Source organism: Sinocyclocheilus anshuiensis, unplaced genomic scaffold (assembly GCF_001515605.1).
Source record: "Sinocyclocheilus anshuiensis isolate Anshui unplaced genomic scaffold, SAMN03320099.WGS_v1.1 scaffold2181, whole genome shotgun sequence".
In the NCBI taxonomy this organism is placed as follows: Eukaryota; Metazoa; Chordata; class Actinopteri; order Cypriniformes; family Cyprinidae; genus Sinocyclocheilus; species Sinocyclocheilus anshuiensis.
The window spans coordinates 128,531-153,449 of record NW_015552262.1 but is presented as its reverse complement, the minus strand read 5'-3'; the positions used below and the strand labels follow the sequence as shown (position 1 = coordinate 153,449).

Here is a 24,919-nt window from a genome sequence, read left to right as displayed (position 1 = left end):
ACACACACACACACACACAGACACACACACACACATATATATATACTGTATATATATGCATATGCTCTTATTGCATTTTCCGCATCATGCACATAATAGGGGCCTTTCTAACCCTAAATATGAGCACTAATATTAGTGATGCTTACGGCATATTTGACTTGAGACAGAAGAAAATTGGTCCATTCCAAGCATTTAATGAATGTATTTCTTTCTTTCTTTCTTTCTTTCTTTCTTTTTCTTTCTTTCTTTCTTTCTTTCTTTCTTTCTTTCTTTCTCCTTGTTCACTTTCCCCCCTCTGTTAATCTCTCTCGTCCTTTGTTTCTTTGTCTCTGTCTTGTTCCTGAGTGCTGAACGCTGCTCTCGGTCGTAATAGTGCCTGCAGGCCTTGCCTTCAGAATCCAAGCCCTGTGCTATTGTTTCCATGACAACATGGGAGGCATGGCCGGAGGGCATCGCTGTGTGTTTGCTCTCTCACTCACACTTTCTCTCTCTTATCTCTTTCTGAAACGCTGAGTCTGATCACTTCATGTATTCTTATTTAGACTCTGAGTTTTACTCATTTAGAGATGTGCAAGTGCAGGGCGACGCTGATGAATGCTCGTGTCAGGTGAAGACAGTGTGAAGTAAGTGTGATTAGCATTGATGATATAGGTCAGTCCTAACACTCAAAGCTTTTAGCTCGGCCCATTAAAGAAAGCACTCCTGGGAACATATTACGTTTGAATATGTTATATGAGGGTGACAAATGCAAGCGTATGGAGTTCATTCATTGAAATAATGACACATTCAGATCTAGAGGTGATGTTAGATTTTATTATTAAGACAGTAAATGTGACAGAAAACATGTGTGTTCATGGGGATAACATGTAGTGTGTTTAACAAATGTCTTTCTGAAGAAGTTATATAATCTGGGTACTTTAGGACCATTACAATTGTTTGTATTAAATCATTATTTTTTATTTATTTATTAAGAACATTCTTAAGAATTTCTTTATTGTGAAATAATAATATAATAATGCATTTTTTTTGTTTTTGAAAAATAAAGGAATAATGCTAATATTGTCAAATATTATTACAATGTAAAATAACAATTTTCTATTATGAGTTATGTTAAAATGTAATTCATTCCTGTGATGCGCAGCTGAATTTCCATCATCATTACTCCAGTCTTCAGTGTCACATGATCCTTCAGAAATCCTTCTAATATGCTGATTTGATTCTCAAGAAACAAAATATTGTCAATGCTGAAAACAGTTGTGCTGCTTCATGTTTTTGTGAAAACCATGATGATTTTTTTTCAGGATTATTTGATAAATAAAAAGTTCAAAAGAACAGCATTTGTCTGAAATATAAATCAAACATAAATCAAACAATATAAATGAACAATAGTGTATATAAAATAGTATTGATACACCATGATAATATTTGTGTATTTGAAAAATATACAGGAAAAATACTGGATTACAATAATGAGAAATGTCAGTGGAAATATTTAATATTATACATATTTAAATATAATGATAATAATAACAATTATTAAGATTATTAATTATAATCTTTTAAAATGTAATCAAATTATTTTATTTTATTTTGTTTTGTGTTTTATTTGTTAAATTAAAATCTGGATGAAAAATTGTGATATTCCTTTAAAAAATGATGTAATAATCTTTTTTTAGTAGTGTTTCTTATTATTATTCGTATTTATTGCTACCATTATAATAATAATTATTATTATTAATAACAACAATATATTAATATTCATCAAAATAATATCACAATGCAAAACACGTTTTATTGTTCCTAAAATAAAATAGGATTCAGTTTTTTATGCTTATTTTTATTTATATTTTTTCCCCTTTTGATTTTGTGGTATAATGTTATTTTATTAAATATTATTTGTCTTTTTTTTCTTTTGATTTTGTGGTGAAATATGATTTGACCATGTTTTTGCCATTAATTCTTAGATTTACTACAAAAAGGGAGGAGAGACACATAATAGATTTACATTTGATTGTCCTTTACTGAGGTCACATTTTCCTATTCAGAGCAACACAGTACATTTCTAGTACAGCTTTCCTAGCGCAAGGACAGCGATCTGTCTACACACTCTCGCTCAGGGCCAGAGTCCTGAATGAAGTGCCTTTTCACGAATCACCGGTTACATACACTACTGTAGATATTACTTTTCTCAGACAAGAGCAAACAAAGCACTGCCTGCTCACAGAATCAGCCGTTACTGCATTCAGCACCGGTACAAACTATAAACTAGAGTGTATTAGCTTGTCAGATCTGTACAGGCCTTATAGCTCATCCAGAGCGAACAGAATTATAACCAGGCTCATGACAGTAGAAAATATCTCTAAAGCAACCTGACATTCATAATGTATATCATCTAGAAAACCCCTACAGAAGCTGTGTGGTGAAGAATGATGCTCTTTTGTTTTCTTTGTTTGTAGTTGTTTGAGAAACTGATGGGCTGAATTAGTTGCAAAACAGTGTGTATTGCAGAAGCGCTTTTTCACTCGAAATGATTTTTTAAGGGAGTCTAAAATCAGGACAATCATTTATGAAAAATCTGTGAATGCACCATCTGTTTCGTCTCTATTTCTATGTCTCATCAGCCTGACTGACAGGGTTCTCAGTGGTCCGCTCGCTGTGTTTAACAGTTGACTGGAGGGAAGGATTATCAATGAATAATGAGATAAGTTCTAGTCGGCTTCTCAAAGCATCAAGATCCAAGTGGCTTTGGAAGACTTGAAATATTGCACACAGTGTCACTTTTATGACACTTTTGTGGTGCTTTTTGTCTTTTATGAAGCTTGAAAGACAACATTTCTCCATTTGTGTTCCACATAAGAAATAAAGTTTGCAATGACATGAGCGCTAGTAATGACAGAAGTCATTAAAGCATTTCTTTATTTTTGTTTAAGCAATTATTTATTTAATTAATTATTAATTTGTTTATTTATTTATTCATTCATACATTTTATTTTCCAAATCCTCCACTAAAAGCAAGATTTATGTTGCTTGCAAAATAATAATAATAATAAACTAACAAATTAATTCATGCATTTTATTTTTTTTTTAAATTGTATTTTATGCATTTCTTTATTTTTGTTTATTTATTGAGTCAATTATTTATTCATTCATTCATACATTTTATTTTATTATCTTATTTTATTTGACTTAATTTTGTTTTATTTTATTTTTAAATCCTCTACTAAAAGCAAGATTTACGTTGCTTGCCAATAATAATAATAATAATAATTGCCAAATTATTTGCCCATTAATTAATTAATTCATCCATTCATATTATTTTCTATTATATTCATATTACTTTCTTATTTTCTTCTTCTTATTATTTTTATCCTCTACTAAATGTAAGATTATATGTTGCATGCATTTAAATTTTTTTTTTAATTGTATTTTATGCATTTCTTTATTTTTGTTTATTTATTGAGTCAATTATTTATTCATTCATTCATACATTTTATTTTATTATCTTATTTTATTTGACTTAATTTTGTTTTATTTTTATTTTTAAATATTTTTAAAGCAAGATTTACGTTGCTTGCCAATAATAATAATAATAATAATTGCCAAATTATTTGCCCATTAATTAATTAATTCATCCATTCATATTATTTTCTATTATATTCATATTACTTTCTTATTTTCTTCTTTTTCTTATTTTTATCCTCTACTAAATGTAAGATTATATGTTGCATGCATTTAAAAAATAAAAGTAAATAATGGTCAAATTAACTGTGTATTAATGGAAAAAAGACACTTTTTTTCCCACATGGTGTAGCCTAACAGCCCAACCTTGACCTCTTCGATATCCCAAATTAGTTATTTTTCCATACTCCAACCACCTATGGTATATAATTCCCATTTGTCATGATCCAATTAATTTTAGTTGGACTAATGCAGTCTCTGGCTCCATTTTTCTCTCATTGAATATCCTACTTCATGTTGGTCTGTCTGTCTATCTGTCTGAGATATGACATCTGTTGTAACTTCAAAATCCATCCATCATTCCTCCATTTTCCATTCTCAACACACTCTGCTGTTCTTGGGGGGAAATGCAGTGAATTCCAAACACGAGGTCTCACAATAAAACGCCGTGGAGCCTCTAAATATGAAATTCTCTAGATGTTCCGGGTGCTTTTAAAGGATCTCATCTGGCAGAATCACTTCAGAACCCAGACGCACATGAAAGAGAGCGCCGTATCTCACAGAACATCGCCTTTTCAACACTTCACAGCTGCTTCCTTTGGCTTGCAGATGTTTGGGAGGCGACACACGTAGCAAAAGAAAGACGAACCTCATTCAGAATTTCCCATTTCCCCCCTTTATTCTGTCCATTGTGATTTCCATTCTCTTTCCCCAGCGTCAGGAGAATGGCGTTTGAGTGCAGGACACTGGACTTGAATAGACTGCCATTTCTCCACTGATGTTTATCGTGTCTTTCTCCTTCATGCTTTGAGCAGATAAAAAGGCTTATGTGGGTCATGTTGCATTAATCGAGCTCGCTGTCCTCTCAAGTACTCTCTAAATTAAGCAACAGGCATAAAATATTCACATTTGCTCATGGTTCATCACTCAATGACACATTTAAGCGAAGAACAGCCCAAATGTATCACATCAACATCGAAGCCAAATGAAACAATTCATTGTTATCTGTCCCCACGGAGACAATCTTTCTTTCTTTGTGCATTATTATGTCTTTTTTTGAAAAATGAGATGTCGTTTCATATTTAAAGTTTGAACATTATTTAGGAGCTCTAGACGCATTCGTTTCAGAGCTTGTATCTCAAATCTGCATTTCCACATCACCTCATGTTGCTTTGGACCTCTAAATCTTTCAGTGCTGATCTATTATGTTTCAGAGGCGTCTGCGAGGCTCTAAGCTCTGATACAGACAACCTAGAACTGCTAAACGCACACAGAACTCCGTATTGATCCATTTTGTGAGACTTCTCGGGTTTGAATGAGGCTCTGGATCTCGGCAAACTCTCTTTCACTCTGAATTTGATCTAGAACAGAGCAGCTAAAGAAAAAAGAGTTGTAGTTTCGGAAAAGCACAAAGGATGCTTTTGCTGGCAGGTACAGAGAGTTTAACATTTTCCTGTCTGGTTTTCCCTTGTTGTTCTGTTAAATAAAAATCAGGTTTGAAACACATTTCACTAAATGTGTCCTAAGCAGCTGCCACAAGTTTCCAGCGATAAGTAATTTGACTGTCCACATTGAAAATGTGACACAACAACAAAATCACAGTGAATCAGATCATATTTGATGTTCAGATGTAATTCTAAGCAGTTTATAATTATGTATTTGATTAAAAAAAAGATATTTAATGGTTATTTATTGCTTTATATAACTATATTTAAAATATGTTTTATATACAACACATATATTATATATAAACATGTTTAAAATTAATAAAAAATAATAATGAATTAAAAATTATTGTTTCGTAAAATTGTTATAAAACATCAAATAAATACTTCTGTTTATAATGTTTTTTTTTATTTCAAAGTATCCATCAAATAATTATTAATAAAAAAACACTTCATCAAAGGATTTTGGAAAACGTATCAAGGTTTTCACAAAAATATTAATCTGCACAGTTATTTTCAACATTGATAATAGTAAGAAATGTTTAGTGAGCAGCAAATAAGAAGGATTTCTAAAGGATCATGTGACACTGAAGATGCTGAAATGCTGAAAATTCAGCTTTGCATCACAGAAATAAATTACATTTTAAAATATTTTCAAATAGAAAAATAGCTATTTTAAATCATAATAATATTTCACAATTTTAGAGTTTTACTGTATTTTGATCAAATGTTTTACTGTATTTTTGATCAAAACATGTGTACAGACTATTAAATATCCAGGTTTTAATATGTAATGCAATTTTATTATTTTTATTTCATTTTATTGTTATGAACACAAACTAACAGAAACGATCATAATATAGGAATCTTAGGTGTTATATAATATACAGAATATGTATTAATATATACACCAAGGTAGATTTTCTAACACATTTCTAGCAGTACATACAGTTATACAGTCCAGCCCTGAAGTGCATCTTCTCCAGCATGCTGTAAATCTGGGACCAGGGGGCCAAAATGCACATGTCTTTGTTCATAACTCTTATAATCCATGTCTTAATGAAAAGCTGGGGATTTGCGATGGATGAGGCGAGTGGAGCAGGTTGAGGGTTTGATCTGCTCTCCTGGGAGAAGCGTGTTGTGCGCGCCGGCCAGTGTTTGGTGTTGTATTTCATATTCTCTCAACACAGAAGACACATCCTGGAGGCAGTGAGCATGTGCACCTCAAGCCTCATGTTTAATTAACCAAAGCTCACCACAGATTCTTCCTAAGAGACGGTTCTGTAGGGACCGGCAGGCAGGAGCGAGCGCTATCCGTCTTTCAGCAGTTTTTTCCCTCCTTATATTGACTCTACGCTCACTTCCCTTTCTGCTCGGCAGGATTCAATTTTCCGATCCACTTGAGCAGGATTCTCGTGCGTTACACATCCGATTAGCTCACACGTGCATGCGCTCTTTAACAACAAGCTGTCTTTTTTGTCTCTCTCTCTTTCTCTTTTGGACAATTGTTCCACTGGTTTAACTGCAATCCGTCTCTCTCTTTCTTCTTTTCTCTTTCCTCAGTTCTGCCGCCTCTTTTCTATCATTCCCTCTTTCCTGTTTTCGCAGACCTTTCTGAGATGAATCCTCCTCAGCTCTCTGCGGTGTTGGTGCTAATGCTGGCCCAGCTGTGCGTGTCTTCTCTCGGTTGTCCTTCTGGGTGCCGCTGCTATAGTTTGACCGTCGAATGTGGATCCATTGGGCTCAAGGAGATCCCGCAAGGCATCACACACGGGACACAGGTCAGTCGCACAAATTCATGTGGATGTTTGTAGGCGGGTCATTCTCAAAATACTGTATTGGGGACAAACATGTCCCTTGACATGTCACAAAACTCCATCTAGACTCTATAAGGTTCTATATTAGCATATTTGGTTCCATGAAGAACCTTCAACATTCATGGAATCTTTTAATTCCAAAAAAAAAAGTTCTTTCGATTCTTAAAATGTTCTTCATACTAAGAAAAATTTGAAACTGAAATGAAAACTTTCACTGAAAGTTCTTTGGGAAGCAAAAACGGTTCTTCTATGGCATCGTTGTGAAAACCTCTTTTGAAAACTTTTATTTTAAGAGTGAAAGGCATCATTTTATATTCTAACCATTTATTATATTTTGCAACGCACATTCATTAAAAAAAACATTTTTGAATTATTTTAATCAAAAAATCTATTAATAATATTAAGAATTATTATTTTTAATAAACATTAACATAATAGGAATACATTTTTGAATATTGTTTTGTCCTTTATTGTTATTATAAATGTTAAAAACAATATGGAAAAAAATACTCTAATGTCACAGAATGTCAAAAATAGTTCCTACAGTGATTTATTAATTGTTTATTAATGAATTGATACATTTTTTTAAATTAATATTCAAATCATAAGAATATTAATAATTTTGTGTGTGTTTTTGGTATTTATTGTTGTTATAAATGTTAAAAACAATCTGGAAAAACACTCCAGCATCATAGAATGTCAAATATACTTCCAGTGTCATAAAACACTAATAGTTTAATGTAATAGTTCCAACGTTTCTATGACATTTAATCATTAAAAAATCATTTTGAAATATTTGAATTGAAATGACTAATGAATAATATAAATAATAATTTTTAAATAATTCATAAAATCACATGAATGATTCTGTTTTTGGTGTTTAGTTATTATAAATGTTAATAAAAACAATATGGAAAAAAATCTTCAGCATCAGAGAACGACAAAAATACTTCCCATCTCATAGTAACGGCAGAAGAGTCACATGTCTTACAGTGATTTATTCTTTTTTCTAATAGTTTTAATAATTTGAATAGAAGTGATTATAAACAACCTTTTTTAATAAACATTAAAATAAAAAAAGAACTTAGTTTATGGTGCTTATTGGTGTTATCAATGTTCAAAACAATATGGAAAAAATACTTCCAACATCAAAGTTCAGAGTAAGAAGAGGCTGCTCAAAATGTGTGCTGCAAAAAGTTGATTTACATTTAATATACATTTTTGTCATGCAAATTAAAGATTTTGTTATCGTTTAGATAATTCTATTTTATTTAATTATAATTTATTTTATTTATTTTTTTAGCATATTTTTTGAGCAGCATGATCAGTCATAATGTTAACATGTTTAAAAAATACTTTACTTTTGCTTTTATGTGAGAAAACGTAGCTGAATTCAAACCTCAGCAGTTTGAGAATGATTTATCAGCAGTCATAAAGTTGACATGAAATCAACATGAATTTTGGTCATATTGGGCATGATGATTAAACAGTGTTTCTTTATATCCATTCAGTTCTTTACAGACTTTTGAAAACAAAAACATTACATTAAATCACACTAGGTCACATCTGAACTCTCCCACATATAAGAGAGAAACACTTGTACTGTGACATGAAATCAACATGAATTTTGGTCATATTGGGCATGATGATTAAACAGTGTTTCTTTATATCCATTCAGTTCTTTACAGACTTTTGAAAACAAAATGAGAACAAAAACATTACATTAAATCACACTAGGTCACATCTGAACTCTCCCACATATAAGAGAGGAACACTTGTACTGCTTTCCAGCCTGTCACAATTTGTTATTCTGGTCATCCGGTCACCGTAAATGATAAAATACTGTCTCCTTTTGTTTCTATCTACACCTTGACCCACAATACAGCAAGCCTGATATTAAAACTATAGATCATAACTCCAGATAGTGCTGGGAATCATTCACTGCACCAGTGCCTCATGGCTGGAGTCACCCTGTGGACCCTGTTTGCATGTCTCTGTATCTGCTCCAGTCACATCACTAACATTACTGCAGCTCGGCTCACATAAATTGCTCAACTGACCCGCGTAACCTATGCTTCACAAGAAATTTGCTTCGGCTCGACCTGTGTTTGATCACAGACAATAGCTTTGATAGAAATCAATTCGAAAATTATTCAGTGTAATATGTTGCATCATTAATATAGTTAAATGAGTGATGACAGGCCTCTCAGTTTTTTTTTTGCTCCTGTAAAAGCCCATTAATGCCCTTCTGATGCTGCTAATTGACTTGTTTGCGTGTTTAAGGTTCGAGGATAGTCGGCCCAGAATCGTGTAACACCCCCAGAACTTTGTATTGATTCATTTCATGTTAAAGAAAACCTTCTATCACTCTGAATTCACCTGAAGAGGAAGAGCTAAAGAAAGAAACATTGTATTTTGTTTCAGAACAGCCTTAAAGGGTGGAGTTTTTGCTGTCGTTGATTAGGACAGAAACTCAAGTCGACATGAATGAGACAGATGTTGCTTTTATTGCTTGGCATGTCAAAACTAGATTGCCATTATAATCACTGAAGCTTTCTTTAAAATAAAAGCGATGCAGATTCTCAAGATTTTTAAAGTAATTTATTGTTTTAAGTCTGTTTTTGAATTAAATGATCATTAGACTACAACAATAAATCATAATAGTAATAATTCAATTTTTAATAGGATTTAAATTATTATTAGACTACAAAAATAAAACATAATAACAATTCCACTATTAATATAATTTATTATTAATGTTATTAATAATGACAACAGCATTAACAATAATAATAATAATTGTTGTTATTATTATTACTATTATGTTTTACTATTATTAATATAATATTTATGCAAGGAAGCAGACATAGTATCTTCTTTTTGATATTGTGGTCGAATCTGTCTGACCTCTGCATAACTTGGGGATGTGCTAATTGCTTTCCTGATATTATTGATCTTCTCAGAAAAGAAGGAAGCGAACTCATTGCATTTGCTGTTGGAGAGCATTTCACTGGCAATCTGACTTGGGGGGTTTGCCAGTCTCTCAACAGTAGCAAAAAGAGTGCGAGTGTTGCTTAAGTTACTGTTTATAAGGTTTGAGAAAAATTACTGTCTAGCTTTGCCTAGTTCCACATTGAAAGCACGAAGGCTGTCTTTATAGATGCTATAGTGAATTTCAAGTTAGGTTAGGTTGTAATTAAGATGTTTTTAATCTGTCTACAATGCCTCTTATACATTGAAGTTTTAAAGTTGTCATGAAACTGAAGTTGCAACCAACTTTACTTCTGTATTGTGAGGGATTTCCAAGTGAAACGGCTATGCAAACAAGAAAAGATTACGAGGTCTAAAATAGATATGACATTTTACTGAAAGAGCAGTAATGTGCAGAAAACAAATGGTCAACATTGATTTTTTTTTCAATTGTTTTCAGAGAAGCGTAAAGCTGTATCTGGCCTTTAGAAATCTGATAAAACTAAAGACTCTTCGGAGATATTAAGGATGCAATGCTACTCTATAGGTACTCAAGATTAACATGACTTTGGCAGAAACTGTGTGTGTTATGTCCCCTTTAAAGGTGCAGTGTAAATTTTAGCAGCAGCAGTGAGGTTGCGAATTGCACATACAGAAGCTACCCACACAGGACAAAGTTGCCAGTCAAGCAATGAGGTTACTTTACAAAGGTAAATTACGGAATTATATTTACTTAATTATTCAGTAAACCGATATGTTATTTGAGAAGGCCTTAGACTTTCTATCACGTGATAAAACAGAAATAGAGAAAACTACAGGCACACTGGGTTCCCGCTTGTTCTGTAAACATTTGTGAATGTTGCTGCTATTATAGCGGGGACCCGACACATATCACTGAGAGCTGTTAATTAATAATTTAATAATAATTGCATTGTTAATATAATTTAAATGATCATTAGACTACAAATATAAAACATAATAATTATAATAATAAGAACAACAACAATAATAACTATTTAAATGCTTTATCAATAAAGTATAATAATAATAATTATTATTATTATTAATTACAGCAACTTTAACAATAATAATATGTACAACAATACTGCACTATTAATATAATAATAATAAATTCATTCTTGATATAATCATGCATTATTTTTAATAATAGTAACAAGTATAATAATTATAACAGCAATAATAATAATTCCATTATTAATGTAATTTAAATTATCATTAGACTACAACTATAGAACATAATAATAATATAATTTCATTATCAATATAATAATTTATTATTATTATTATTATTATTATTGTTATGTTCCTCACAGAACTGAATAATCCATAAACTAGCTATTTTAAAGCTGAATATTGGTAAGAAATACTGGTCAAACTGATTATCTGCTTCAAATTCTTTTATGGGGGTGTATAAAGTTAACCACATTACTCACTCTCTCTTTTCTTTTAAAAGTCTTAGTGTACTAATGTTTTTCCCGTGGACTCTGCGTCCTGTCCAGACCATCTTTCTACAGGACAATGCCATTGGACAGATCCGTCAGCGGGATCTCTCAGACCTCGGCCAGCTGCACTACCTCTACCTGCAGAATAACAGCATCTCCATGCTGGAGGCCGGCGCGTTCAGAAACCTGGGCCTGCTTCTGGAGCTCGCGCTTAACGGAAACCGCATCCACCTGATCACAGCTGACGTGTTCCGCGGCCTGGACCACCTGCGCATCCTCTACCTCGCAGGAAACCAGATCACCAGACTGGAGGACTACACCTTCCGCGGACTGCAGGTAGAAGCACCGTCTGCGCCATTCTGCCTTTCAAAATATAAATTTACAAATGTTTTAACATTCCCATATACTGTAGGTTATGGGAGCATTGTTGGGAGCTTGGGATCAGACTTCCCAAAGCGATTATCGGCCGATAGTGATAGGTAGCCGATCAATCGGAGCACCCCTAGTCCTAGGTATTATACTTTTAACTTTAAGTTTAGCTTAGCTTACCTGTTGAGAAGAAACTCCCCAAGTTCGTCGCATCGACTGAAACCAAACATTTCATCCAAATCCGCCATCTTGTAAAAACTTCTGCCACTGTTTACCCTTGTTTCACCGTTATGTCTGTTTCTGTGTATTTTGGCAACTCTTCATATTTTAGCTTGCACGTCTAACCAATACCATGATACTGTAATGTTGATAACCATGATCATGCAGGTCATTTGTTCATTTACTGTTTACTTGTCTTTATACAGTATAATATCATTTATTAAAATGCAAGGTTACATGAGTCAAAAACTTTTTTCTTTTTTCCTTAAATTGTTAATAATAATAATTTCCCGAAAATATTATGTTCTTTGTGTTGTTTTAATTTTGATAATCCATTGTATATTAAAATGGTCCTAAAACTGGCTATTACCCAAAGCTCAATTTTGGTCCCCCCCACCTGTCAGATCAGAATTGCGCCCCTGTCTGTAACAGATTCTGATGTCTTTTTCTACACCGGGTAAACATCCTCTGGCTCAGCCTGCTACAGTAGCCCCGCCCCAGACTCTCGCTATTGGTTGCGCGGAGGTATGCAAATACATAGGTTGACATTTTATTCGGACTGAATGCAATATATCACAAGATTTTAAGAACTTTATTTAATATACCTATTCACAGTTATTAACATCGTAAATTGTAAAAAAATAAATAATTTATTTTTAAATGAACATTTAAAACACTGCGGGAGTGTTTCTAACACAACAGATGAGGGAGTGACAGCAAATTACATCTTTCTGACCAATCCAGCAATCCAAAGTCATCAAAGATTTTTTATTTAGCTAGTCAGGCAAATGTGAATGCAAAAAATTATATTTATTGCAGTTTCCAAGTACCACTAAAGAAGGTCCACGGAGTTCAAACAAAATTAGAACATTTCATGCTAACATTGTGAGAACATTTTTCAAAATACTAAAATCATAATATTGCTGTTCCAATTATTTTTAGAATGGTCTATACATTTGCATAACCTTTACATAATGTTACGCCAAAGTGTGCACATTTCATGAGAGTAGAAGAGAAGCGGAAACCAAAGAAAAGCAGTACAAAAACTCATTAAAGTGCTAAATTAATAGGGGATTTTTCAGCAATATGCTAATTTGATGGAGACACAGAACTGAAAATAGATGACTCTGCATTATGCTAGATTGCTTTACAAAGTGTGTTTTTATGATAGCCACGTTCATGCTTGTTGATTGCAGCGGTTGCAGGAGCTGCACCTGCAGGAGAATTCGGTGGAGGTGTTGGGAGATCAAGCTCTGGTGGGTCTGTCCTCTCTGGCTCTTCTGGACCTGAGCAGGAACAACCTGAGAACCCTGAGTCCCGCTTCACTCAAACCACTCGTCAGCCTGCAAGTGCTTAGGGTCACAGGTAAGAGGTTCACAATGCCACAAAAAAAAAAAAAGTAGTACTTTTATTCAGCAAGGTTCAATTAAGCTGATCGAAAATGATAGTAAAGATAAAAATGTTTCTTGAGCAGCAAATCAGCATATTAGAATGATTTCTGAAGGATCATGTGACACTAAAGACTGGAATAATAATGCTAAAAATTAATAAATAAATTACATTTTAAACTACATTCAAATAGAAAACGCTTATTTTAAATTGTAATAATATTTCAGAATATTGCTGTTTTTTTTATAAATAATTCAACCAACCATAAGAGACTTCTTTCAAAAACATTTTGCCAACTTTTAAATGCTACTGTAGGTATAATATCTATAATATCTAATTTGTTTCTCCTATGTACAGCAAATAGAGACTTTATATATATAAAATAAATAAAATTAAAATTCTGTCATCATTTACACCCTCTCAAGTTGTTCCAAACCTGTATGACTTTCTTTCTTCTGCAGAACAAAAAATATATTTTGAACTTCAGTAAAGTCTAATATATTGTACATGATTGCTTTGAGTAAATGATGACTGAATTTTTATATTTACATGAACTGTCTCTTTAAGTTATCTGCTGCTTAGATGTTTCTCTTAAGAAAAGCACAGGTGAGATCGTCTAATGAATATTAATTAAGTAATGTTTCCATTGGTAGCTCTACCCAGTTAAGTAAATTAATTAATATTCATTATCCTATCCTTCACTCTAATACAGTCGTGTAGTGTTGTATGAGTTGCATGTCCTGCAAACCTACCATAGTGACATTAGTGGCATTTAGATGTCAGACCAGCTTCACGTTTGCTCAAATATTTTTGCACAACAATACTGTATATTGGATAAATATGTAATAATGCTGTATTTTGAGAGCCTTATATTGAATTTGTTCTTACAGATAACCCGTGGCGCTGCGACTGCGCTCTGCACTGGCTGCGCGGCTGGATAAACGAAGAGGGTCAGAGGCTATTAAGCTCAGCCGAGCGCCGGATGCTGTGCGCCGAACCTCCGCGCCTCTCCCATCTCAGTCTGGTGGAGGTTCCTGCGAACAGCCTCGTTTGCATCCCGCCCATAGTGCAGCTGGAGCCCAGCCACCTGACGGTCCGTTTGGGGGAGAGTTTACGCGTGTCCTGCCAGGCATCCGGATACCCGCAGCCACAAGTCACCTGGAGGAAAGCATCCCACGGAAAAGCCCAGCTGTCTCCCAGAGGTCTGGTGCAGGAGGTCGGGATGGACGGGGACACCGGTGGGAGGTTGGTAACAGCCAGGCCTGGTGGAAAAGGAGGGCCGGTGAGTCGTGGCCCGGTCCGAGGAGGAACCGATGACGGAGGCGAAAGCTTCGATCCTGATACAGGAAGCGGGATGCTATTTCTCAGCAACGTCACGGTGGCGCATGCCGGACGCTACGAATGCGAGGCCTGGAATCCCGGCGGAGTGGCTCGGGTGACTTTTCACCTGTCGGTAAACATGTCTTCGTCTTCGTCCCGCTCGGAAATCTGGCCTCGACTGCATTCCTCATCTTACTATCATCCTTCCTCGGTGGACGTGAGTCAGGAGCCGCTTTATGAGCTTGAAAGCATGGACTTCAGTGCGCTGGGAACTGCGACCCAGACGGCCATCGCTGTGGGAATTTCTCTTTTGGCGTTGACGGCGTTGTTGCTTCTCTGCATGATTTACAGTCGCCACTGCCAACGGCAGAAAGAGGAAAGTGGATATGGTGCCAGCAAAGAGGAAAACATCCTGTATGTCAACGACTACTCCGACGGTCCCACCACGTTCGCTCAACTTGAAGAGTACCGGGATGAATGCGGCCATGAGATGTACGTGTTAAACCGCGCCAAACCAGTGCTGCCTCCTCCACCGTCCTACAACCAGCAGGGGTCGACGCTAAAAGCCGGTGAGTGCATGCTGACCCCAGGCCGGGCCGTGGGGATCGGACCCCGCAGGGCTCCTGCAGAAGGAGGCGAAGGACCTCCGCTTGATCCCGAAGGGTTGTTCATGAACCAAAGCTTGCTGTTTGACACGCAGATCGCTTATGAGATCCACTGCTGAACTGAACCACTGGATAGACTTAAAGGTTCTTGCCATTGGATGTTATCCTACTGAATTTCCTTTTGTTCTCAGAGCACAAATGTATTGTTTTGGTGAAAAGCATTGAAGGAATAGCAGACTTTAAAGCTGCAGTGTGTTGTTTCGGTGCCACCAAATGGATTTGCAAAAATGTTGTCCGATTTGTACCCAAAGTCATGCCATTGGTTGAGTCAGTATTGCTACAAAAGAAGAACTATATTTGATTCCCCAAAAGAGCCTGTCAGTGAACAGTTTTATGAAATAAAAAAAAAAATTTCTTGGTGTGAAGAAGATTCTAATAATCTAAAGAACCTTTTTTCACCATATAGAACATTTTGTGCAATGGAAAGATTCACTCTTTAAAAAAAAAGGTTCTTTTGTTGCATCTATGGTTCCATTAAGAACCTTTAAAATCATTCCACAAAAGGCTCTTTATAGTGGAAAAAGTTTCTTTAGATTATTAAAATGTTCTTCACACAAAGAAAAACATGATTATTTTAAGAACTGTTCACTGAAAGTTCTTCGGGGAACCAAAAGTGGTTCTTCAATTGTATTGCAACAAAAACACCTTTGGGAACCTTTATTTTTTAAGCGTGTATATTGTGAAGCTCAAACAAGCAGAAAAATGTAAAAAAAATAAAGAAAGAAAATCAGTGTTTACTCTTTTTGGGAAATCAACCTATGAATGATTACCTATAATCATCTCTGGGATTGCACACAGCAGCTTTTAGGGAATAGTTCATCCAAAAATTGTTACCATTTGCATTGTTTGCATGATTGTTATGTTTTATAGAATCACAAATTACTATTTTTTTAAAAGCACTATGATGCATTTTAAGGTGTTATTTAAAAAAAAACACATTCCATTCACCATTCCGCATATTTAACTAGTTCTCATTTGTGTTCCACAGAGTTTGGAAAATGCTGTAATTTTTTTTTGAGATGAATAATTTAAAAAACATGCCAAAACGCCTTTGACAGAAAAAAATATTGCATTTTTCTACAGCGATAGAGATGCTAGGGAAAAGAGAGAAAAGATAGTTGTAAAGCACCACCACAAAAATAAATCAGGAAGAAAATGCAAGTGAGGATTCTGGAGTGAAAAAGAGAGTTTCCAAGAGTAGTCCAGTGAAATAATTTATAGGATGTAGGCTACCATTGAAAAGTTTGATGTCAGTGAAGACATTTATAATATTGCAATAGATTTCCATTTCAAATAAATGCTGTTCTTTTAAACGTTCTATACATCAAAGAATCCTGAAAAAAAAAATGTATCATGGTTTTACAAAAATGTGAAGCAGCACAGCTGTTTTCAACATTGATAATAATAAGAAATGGAAAAGAGAGAAAAGATAGTTGTAAAGCACCACCACAAAAATAAATCAGGAAGAAAATGCAAGTGAGGATTCTGGAGTGAAAAAGAGAGTTTCCAAGAGTAGTCCAGTGAAATAATTTATAGGATGTAGGCTACCATTGAAAAGTTTGATGTCAGTGAAGACATTTATAATATTGCAATAGATTTCCATTTCAAATAAATGCTGTTCTTTTAAACTTTCTATACATCAAAGAATCCTGAAAAAAAAAAGTATCATGGTTTTATAAAAATATGAAGCAGCACAGCTGTTTTCAACATTGATAATAATAAGAAATATTTCTTGAGCAGCAAATCAGCATATTAGAATGATTTCTGAAGGATCATGTGACACTGAAGACTGGAGTAATGATGCTGAAAATTGCTTTGCAATGTTTTGCACCACAGGAATAAATTACATTTAAAAATATATTCAAATAGAAAAAAGTTATTTTAAATAACAGTAATTCACAATATTATGTTTTTTACTGTATTGTTTATAAAATGCATATAATACTTTCTTTAAAAAAAAAAAATAAACACCAAACTTTTAAAAAATAGTGTAGATGTGAGGGCTAAAAATGTTTCAACAACCCAGTATTCATCACTCACTATGACAGATTATTATCATTTATGTTGCAGCCTCTGTTTGGAACAACATCACGGTGAATAAATGACTGGATTTTCATTTTTTGCATGAACTATTCCTTCATTACAACAGTATGAAATGAGAGCGGTTATCTACTTTTAAAAGAAGAGGCTACCAAAAAACAGATATTTTTTGTCTTGTTACTGTGAAATGAAGTGATCCAGTCTGAGGTCAATCTGAGAGTTTGACCTCTTGGACAGGGACTGTGAGGACAGCAGCACACAACATTTGCCGGGATGTCCCTGTGTCCAGTGTTGTGTGTCAGGCAGTGTGAATAACTTAATGTCCTTCTTGCAAATGCTGTCTACATATTTCAAGTATCCTTTCTTTCTGATGCATTCCTGTGTGAATTTATGTGTGATCGGCAGGCAGCAGAAGAAAATGAAACTTGCTGTAAACAAGAACCAAAAGCGGATGGAAGGTTTGTTCACTACAGCCTGGATACGAATGAAGTAGTCGCATCTATTTCCCGTCCGAGGCTCGTTTGCTCTCCTACTCTTGACCTCTGTTGGACTAACACTGTGAATAAACAAAAAGGACTCCACATTCACAGCTATAGCTTTTGTAATTTATTAGATATGCCAGTTTCGTTCATATACGCACTGGGTTGTATTTAACCCAGCATTTTTTAGAGTGTAACAATATTGTTTTTGAGAGTGTGCGTATTTTTTCCTCTTGGCTTTCCTCTTCCCCATCATTACAGACTATTGAGTAGTGATCACATCAGGGTAAACTGTATAAAAGCATTCATTTCAGCTTGTGTTTACGCTTCTGCTCCACAATACAATAGTTTATGCATTTCTGTCAAATGTCTATCAAATTTCAACCTATTTTATCCAAATAAATTATGCCTTTATTTGAGATTTGTTAGTGTTTGTCAAAGCTGCTTTAGATTCAGTATAAACAGGGTTATTTTAGTATCACTGATATATTAGTTTTAATAATATTTTGAGTTAATAATATGAATAATATTTTTGTTTTTATTTTTGTGTTCATTTTAATTTTAGTTCAAGTTTTCATAATTTTGTTGATTTTGCCAATTTTAATTATTGGTTTTTAGTTATTACTCTGTATATTTTTCATTAATTGTAATTAAATTTTTAATTTTAGTACATCAACATTTGGTACATTTTTTTTTAAATATTAAAAATTTTCAGTTAAAGTTTATTTTATTGCAAGGAACTACATTTGTTTTATGGTTTTAATTTTAGTTAACTAATAACCCTGAAATGTCATATCATTATCTCTCTCTCTATATGTATATATAGAGAGAGATGTATATAAAATGCCATAAAATTACACTGAATGAGAGCCATATAGACATTATGTAATAACATTTATAATACTTTCACTTGCAAAGCCATTAAAATATTCTCTAATGTATACATTAAAGTACTCATACAGTTGTACAACTAAATCTTACACAATCAACAATAATAATGCTAAGGTATTTAGAAGCTCAAAAAAACAAAACAGAACAGTTCTTTATGCAAAAACAAATACTGAGTAATTCGATTTCAAATAAGCATATTTTTTTCAGGTTTCTCTGAAGTGGTCGAACTAATCGTTGACCTAAAAGCTGACCTGGACTCATTGTGTCAGTCTCTGATGTGGTAAAGATCTTTCAGTTTTGCTCACACTGACTAAGAATAAAAGTAGAAAAGCCGAACAAAATGTACCACTACAAACATATGTGCTAACTAAAAGGTGACACTTTTACAGATGTGGCAAAAATCTTAATAGCAAAATAATAATCTGCTCAACCATGACCCGCATGCAACACTTTAAAATGTGTTCTGGAGGTTCCTCTTTTTCTGTCTCAAGTGACGTCCTTTGCGGCTTTAAAAGAAACTGCATGATGTACAGTAAAACAGACGAAGATGCCATTACTTCAGATTGTAATATTCATAATGTGAATGGCCTGAGATCATCTGTTATTAGTGAAGTTTCGGAGTGCTGTAGATCACTTCATCTCGTTCAGGAGGGCGGCTCTGAGAATGATTTAATAAAACACAAAAGACAGTGAGTGAGATGAATTTCAATAAGTCAGTGATTAAAAGCATCGAGACCACCACATTATGCATTTCCACAGATAAATTCATGAGATCACTGGCTCGAGTATAAATAGATTACATCATAGTCTTGCACAAGGAAATATATCGTTTTATGTGCATTAGTAGTATCAGCAATGTAATGCTTACAATGGAGACCTGGTTTGGTTCGTTCTTTGCTTTCTTAAAGACCACAGTGTCATACGCGACAGTCATTGGACCTTCTGCCTGTGAAAGAAGAGAGAAAACACAACTTTAAAATATTATTTAGATGGAATAAGTGTTAAGTAGCAGTGCACAGGCCCGTTAACACCAAGAACGATAACTATATTAACGTCCACACTCCACATCAACGCACAATAACGTTCTGTTTATTATAAGCGTGTGCCTGCAGTTAAGGATTGCCAGGTGTGTGGGGGAAAATCCCCCCACAATTGATAATCAAAACTAGCCCAATCGTGTTTTCTAGGTTCCTATGTTTTCCCCTCTGTCGGGGTCCCTTTTCGTCGATACACTGTAAAAAAAAAAATCGTTAAATTGTTAAATTTACGGTAAAAATACAGCAGATGTGGTTGCCGGAATTTTACCGTAAAAAATACGGTAGCATAACCATTTAACAGGTTTTTACTGTAGCATTTTTACAGTCTTTTACCGTTAAATTCACGGTCATTTTTTACAGTGTATGGCTTTAATCCGCGGACTAAAAAACAACCGGCGCCAACAGATTAGCCCAATTCCGCACTAAAACCGTGTACTTGGCAACTCTTGGCTGTCAATGTGTTTTTATCGTTTTGGAAGTGATTCCTCTGTGTCGTTATCTTTGTAGTTGTGGTGTGAACTTCTTTCGTCCGTGGTGAGAACGGGTCTTTAGTCTGACGACGTGGACATTTTAAGGCCTAAACACATACCACAGAACAGACGTCTGGTCCTCGTTTGGACAACGCGCCATCTTAAAAAACAGGAAGAATTGTATTATAAAACCACAAGAAACCTAAAAAAGTTCCTCTATTCAAAATAATATACAAATGAGGGAAAAAAAAGAAGTGATATAAATGGGGAGTTTTCACCAATGTAATGCGACAATGCAATAAATCTTGTGAAATTGGATTTGAGGCAATAGCAATTAAATAGTGAATTGAATGGAATATATACATGTTAGAACTGACTGTGTTTTTGTCTAAGCCTCCAGATTACTAAAGCCAGCATCAGTAACACAAGTAGCGGCAGAGCAGTATAGAGGAGAAAAATCCAGTCCATCTGGTCAGATGGGCCGTCAGGAGAGCAGTTGCTGTCCTCTTTATCATTGCTTGCTGTTTGGTTTCTGCATATGGAGCTGTTATTAAAAATGGAATAGATTAAAGGGTTTAAAATGTGAATATAAACATAATTATGAAAAGTTGCTTTTTAATCAGGTAAATATTTTTACCTTTAACTAAATATGAGATTATGTTTACTGGTGGTAATCTGACTTGATAAATTCAGGATTTACTTACGGAAATAGACCAGCATCATCACTTTCAGCTGAGGTCAGAAGACAAAAAAGCAAAAGATCATTTTTTTTAAATAAATATTATAAATATAAAGAACACACTTCAAATATAAATAAATGCATTAAGTCTAATGTAAATGAAATGTTTTTTAAAGTACAACTGGACTTACACGTACTTTTATATTCATTGTCGCTCTGAACAAGGAGTTGAACAGGAACCTGCCGATTTCCTACAGAACAGTAGTACCAGCCAGAATCAGTCAGTCTCAGTCCAGTCGTCAGCACAGTGAAGGATCTTCTCCCATCATCACTGATCTGGACTGATGAATTCTGGGATGTGTTAGTCCTCCCCACTGTGTAACAGCTCTGATCTTTATATCTGCACCACTGTTTGGGTTTATTCTGATATCTAGGACTGTAGAGACACTGGACACTGATATCACCACCTTCATGTCCAGATGCACTGCTGCTCACCACAGACACATCTGGTTCTGAAAACAGAGAGCAAAAATATTCTATATTAAACAAAACAATGTAGTGGAAATTTGAAAAATAATGTTAATGCACCACAAACAATGTACTTACCTTTTTTAACAGTTACATACAAATATTTTCTGTCATCTGGTTCTGTATAAGTTCCGATCTCCACAGCACACCAATAACATCCAGAGTCTGAGGACGTCGGATTGTTGAGTTTCACAGTAAAAATACTGTGTGCTGGATAATCAGTTATTGTCCATTTCCCTGTAGCATTTGCACGGGCTGTATTTTTGCAAGAATGCCAAAAATACCCTTTACACCTGTATTTTGTGTTTAGTTTATACTGATCGTCATACAGACAGGGGATTGTAATGGTTCCTCCTTCTCTTAGTTACATGATCCAATGTCTTCATGCTCAAAGTTCCTGCCACACACACACACACACACACACACACACACACACACACACACACACACACACACACACACACACACACACACACACACACACACACACACACACACACACACACACACACACACACCTCATCATCACCACCAAAATTCTCTTTTGGGTTCCAAATAAAAAAATGTAATTTTGTAAAAAAAAAAATTTTTTCAAACTATTGCTGTAAAAAAAATTATATGATATCATTTCTTATATGTAAACATGATAGAATCTGATCTTCAGTAAGACAAACAGATTGAAACACTAAAAAAATAAAGGTTTATGTATTAAGTATTCTCTGATTTATTTTAAATAATACTGCTGTTAAATTAATAACAACAATAATTGCAGGTAAAGGTATAGGACACATTTTTCCCATATGGCAAAAATCAGTGTTGTAATCGTGTGGTTACTGAAACATTAGTAAAAGCTGTTGAAAGGTCCATGCTATGTGAAATTGAATTTTCTTTGTATTAACGTCTTAGACAGCCAGATATAAACTGAACCGCACTCTAAACTTTAAACAGTTCTATTTACTGACCCTGTTGTGTTCTTAGGATGTAAAACTAACAAAATATACAAAGTAACAACAGCGGGAAAACAGGGTAGTTTATAAAAACAACTGTAAAACCATCTTTTGAGGGTAGAATGTATTTTGTGTGTCTTACCTGCGGTGTAAAGTAAAACACCAAAGAGAATCGGAGGACGAGCCATGTGACAGTCAGAATGAGTAAAAGACAGAACCTGAAATGAACATTTCACTTCCTGCCAGACAGAAATAAACAGTTCATGTTACTGTATTCACTGATATAAAAACTGAAGTTGGCAGAGACCTCACAGACAAATTCTGTGCACACACACTGCTAGATCATATCCTTATTGCAGTAATGGTCTGACACAAGAGTATTTATGTAAATGTAAACAAAAATATACAAGGTATCATAAATGTACAAAACAATGGCATGACTAATTAGCTTAGTGACCCTTCATTCATAATAAAAAGGGACATTTAATATAATATTTATATACTGTAGATCTGTTGGATGTGAATATGAACTAGACAGAACAGAACATATACAGAAGTTTAGAGATGCATATTAAAATCATTCAGTGTGTCCAAATATGATGAAGTGGGTTAGTATTAACTGGCCATGTACAGTATATGTCATTATCTACAAGGTTTCACAAAAGTCCAATGACAAAAATGGTTGTTTTCTCTAGCAGTAGTTTTCTATGGTGTTTTCAAACACCTAGATCAGAACTTTTCAGTTAATTAGGGTAATGTTTGTATTTATGGAGTGCTGCAAGGCTCAGTATTAAGACCATTGCTTTTCACTTACGGTATACGCCTTTGGGAGAAATCAGTCAGGTTTAAAAGAATTAATATTCAGTAATATTATCATTTTAACTGCACTGAAACTATTGGAAACAACATTTGAACTAAAATGAGCTGGATAACAACACTAACTTTGCAACATCAACACTTATTTAACTGAACTGAATCAATATTGAATTGACAAACTGAATAATGACACTTGTCTTTTTTTAGAGCTGCTTATAGCGGAAATGAAATGAATTTAATTTTTGATGAATTTTGCAACACTGAACCAAATTGAGCTGAAAGACTGTTCCTTTTAACTACTCGGGTTCATATAGAGGGCATGTATTTGTTCAGGCATTAAACAGACTCTTAAAGGGTAGCTTTTCATGCTGAAGGACACTGAAATTTGGGACCCCATCAAAATTCCAGGCTTAAGAAGAGCCAAAAGGCATACAACGCAAGAAATTGGGTCTTTGAACTCCCAAAAGAGAATGGAAAGAAATAAAAATTAAAAAGAACAAAGGGAAGCAATTTCTCCCACTTTGCCTTTTCATGCTTTTTTTTTCAGAAACACACAACCCAACTCTCTCAATAAAGCCCCGCACACAGCACAACCCAACTCTCTCAATAAAGCCCCGCACACAGCACAACCCAACTCTCTCAATAAAGCCCCGCACACAGCACAACCCAACTCTCTCAATAAAGCCCCGCACACAGCACAACCCAACAAAACACACAAAATCTCTTCACACCCTCCTTACTCACCCCAGGAATCTGAGTTTTTTTATAGTTTCTAATTAACCTGAAACACCTGCTTTCACTAATTAGCTCAACCCACATCATTTGCCCATTAGAGGACTGTAACATCCCAAACATCACCAGAAGAGGGAGACAGAGACTCTGCAGAGACTGAATTCTGCTGAAATCTACCAGATGTGGAGATGTAGGCTGACAAGACTTTTGTGTGTGACCCATAATGACTAATCGTGCGAATGCAATGTCTAATCTTCACAAAACATGACATGCACAACAAGACAGTCTGACAAAAAAAACCATGCCACATTTTATGAATTTCTGCTGCTCAGGGAGTATTGATCTCAAGGTGAACATATTAAAATTGTCTAATATAAAGTTTTTAAATATCTCAATTCAGTTCATTAAATGTAATCATTTTGAAGTGTTAAAGATGGCAGTAGATATTCAGCCTGAGCATAGGGCCATAGCAGATACAGAAAAGATTACTTTTGCAGGAGCCTAAAGGGCAGCAGGAGCCACAAAGGAACAGTTCAATAAAAATATATTATGAATACATTTTCTAACAAAATTCCTTAAGCTTTTATAGAAATTTTTACAAAATTTACTTTTCTTACAATATTTAAACATGTAAACAAATAACTTCTATAACATTACATTTCTTATGAACTTTCTTACAATATTGTCTTCATTTCTTATATTTTTTCTTATTGAATATATACAACTATATTTCTTACAAAATTGTCTTAATTTCTTATATATTTTCTTATTGAGCTCATATAAAAATAATTTCTTACAAAATTGTCAATTTCTTATAGATTTTTTTTGAGTATATATATAAGTATAACTATATTTCTAACAAAACTGTCTTAACTTATAGATTTACCTATTGAGTTATTTATTTATATATATATATATATATATATATATATACATACATACACATATACATATATATATATACA

The 24,919-nt window shown here is 34.3% G+C and overlaps 1 protein-coding gene and 1 pseudogene across 2 annotated transcripts in view; one reads left to right on the top strand and one right to left on the bottom strand.

Annotated features, from left to right (window-relative positions):
• Positions 1 to 15,645, top strand: part of LOC107663504 (leucine-rich repeat-containing protein 24-like) — a 22,805-nt gene extending 7,160 nt beyond the window's left edge. The window contains exons 2-5 of one of the 2 annotated variants that reach the window (XM_016453732.1): positions 6,732 to 6,904; positions 11,431 to 11,709; positions 13,158 to 13,326; positions 14,241 to 15,645. In XM_016453732.1, coding sequence (XP_016309218.1) covers positions 6,743 to 6,904; positions 11,431 to 11,709; positions 13,158 to 13,326; positions 14,241 to 15,394 — 1,764 coding nt within the window. In that variant the 5' untranslated portion in view covers positions 6,732 to 6,742 and the 3' untranslated portion in view covers positions 15,395 to 15,645. Of the gene's footprint in view, positions 1 to 6,686; positions 6,905 to 11,430; positions 11,710 to 13,157; positions 13,327 to 14,240 lie in introns of both variants that reach the window. The other variant, XM_016453731.1, reaches the window with a different exon arrangement.
• A 3,388-nt stretch (positions 15,646 to 19,033) lies between these two features.
• Positions 19,034 to 24,919, bottom strand: part of LOC107663506 (polymeric immunoglobulin receptor-like) — a 23,956-nt pseudogene continuing 18,070 nt past the window's right edge.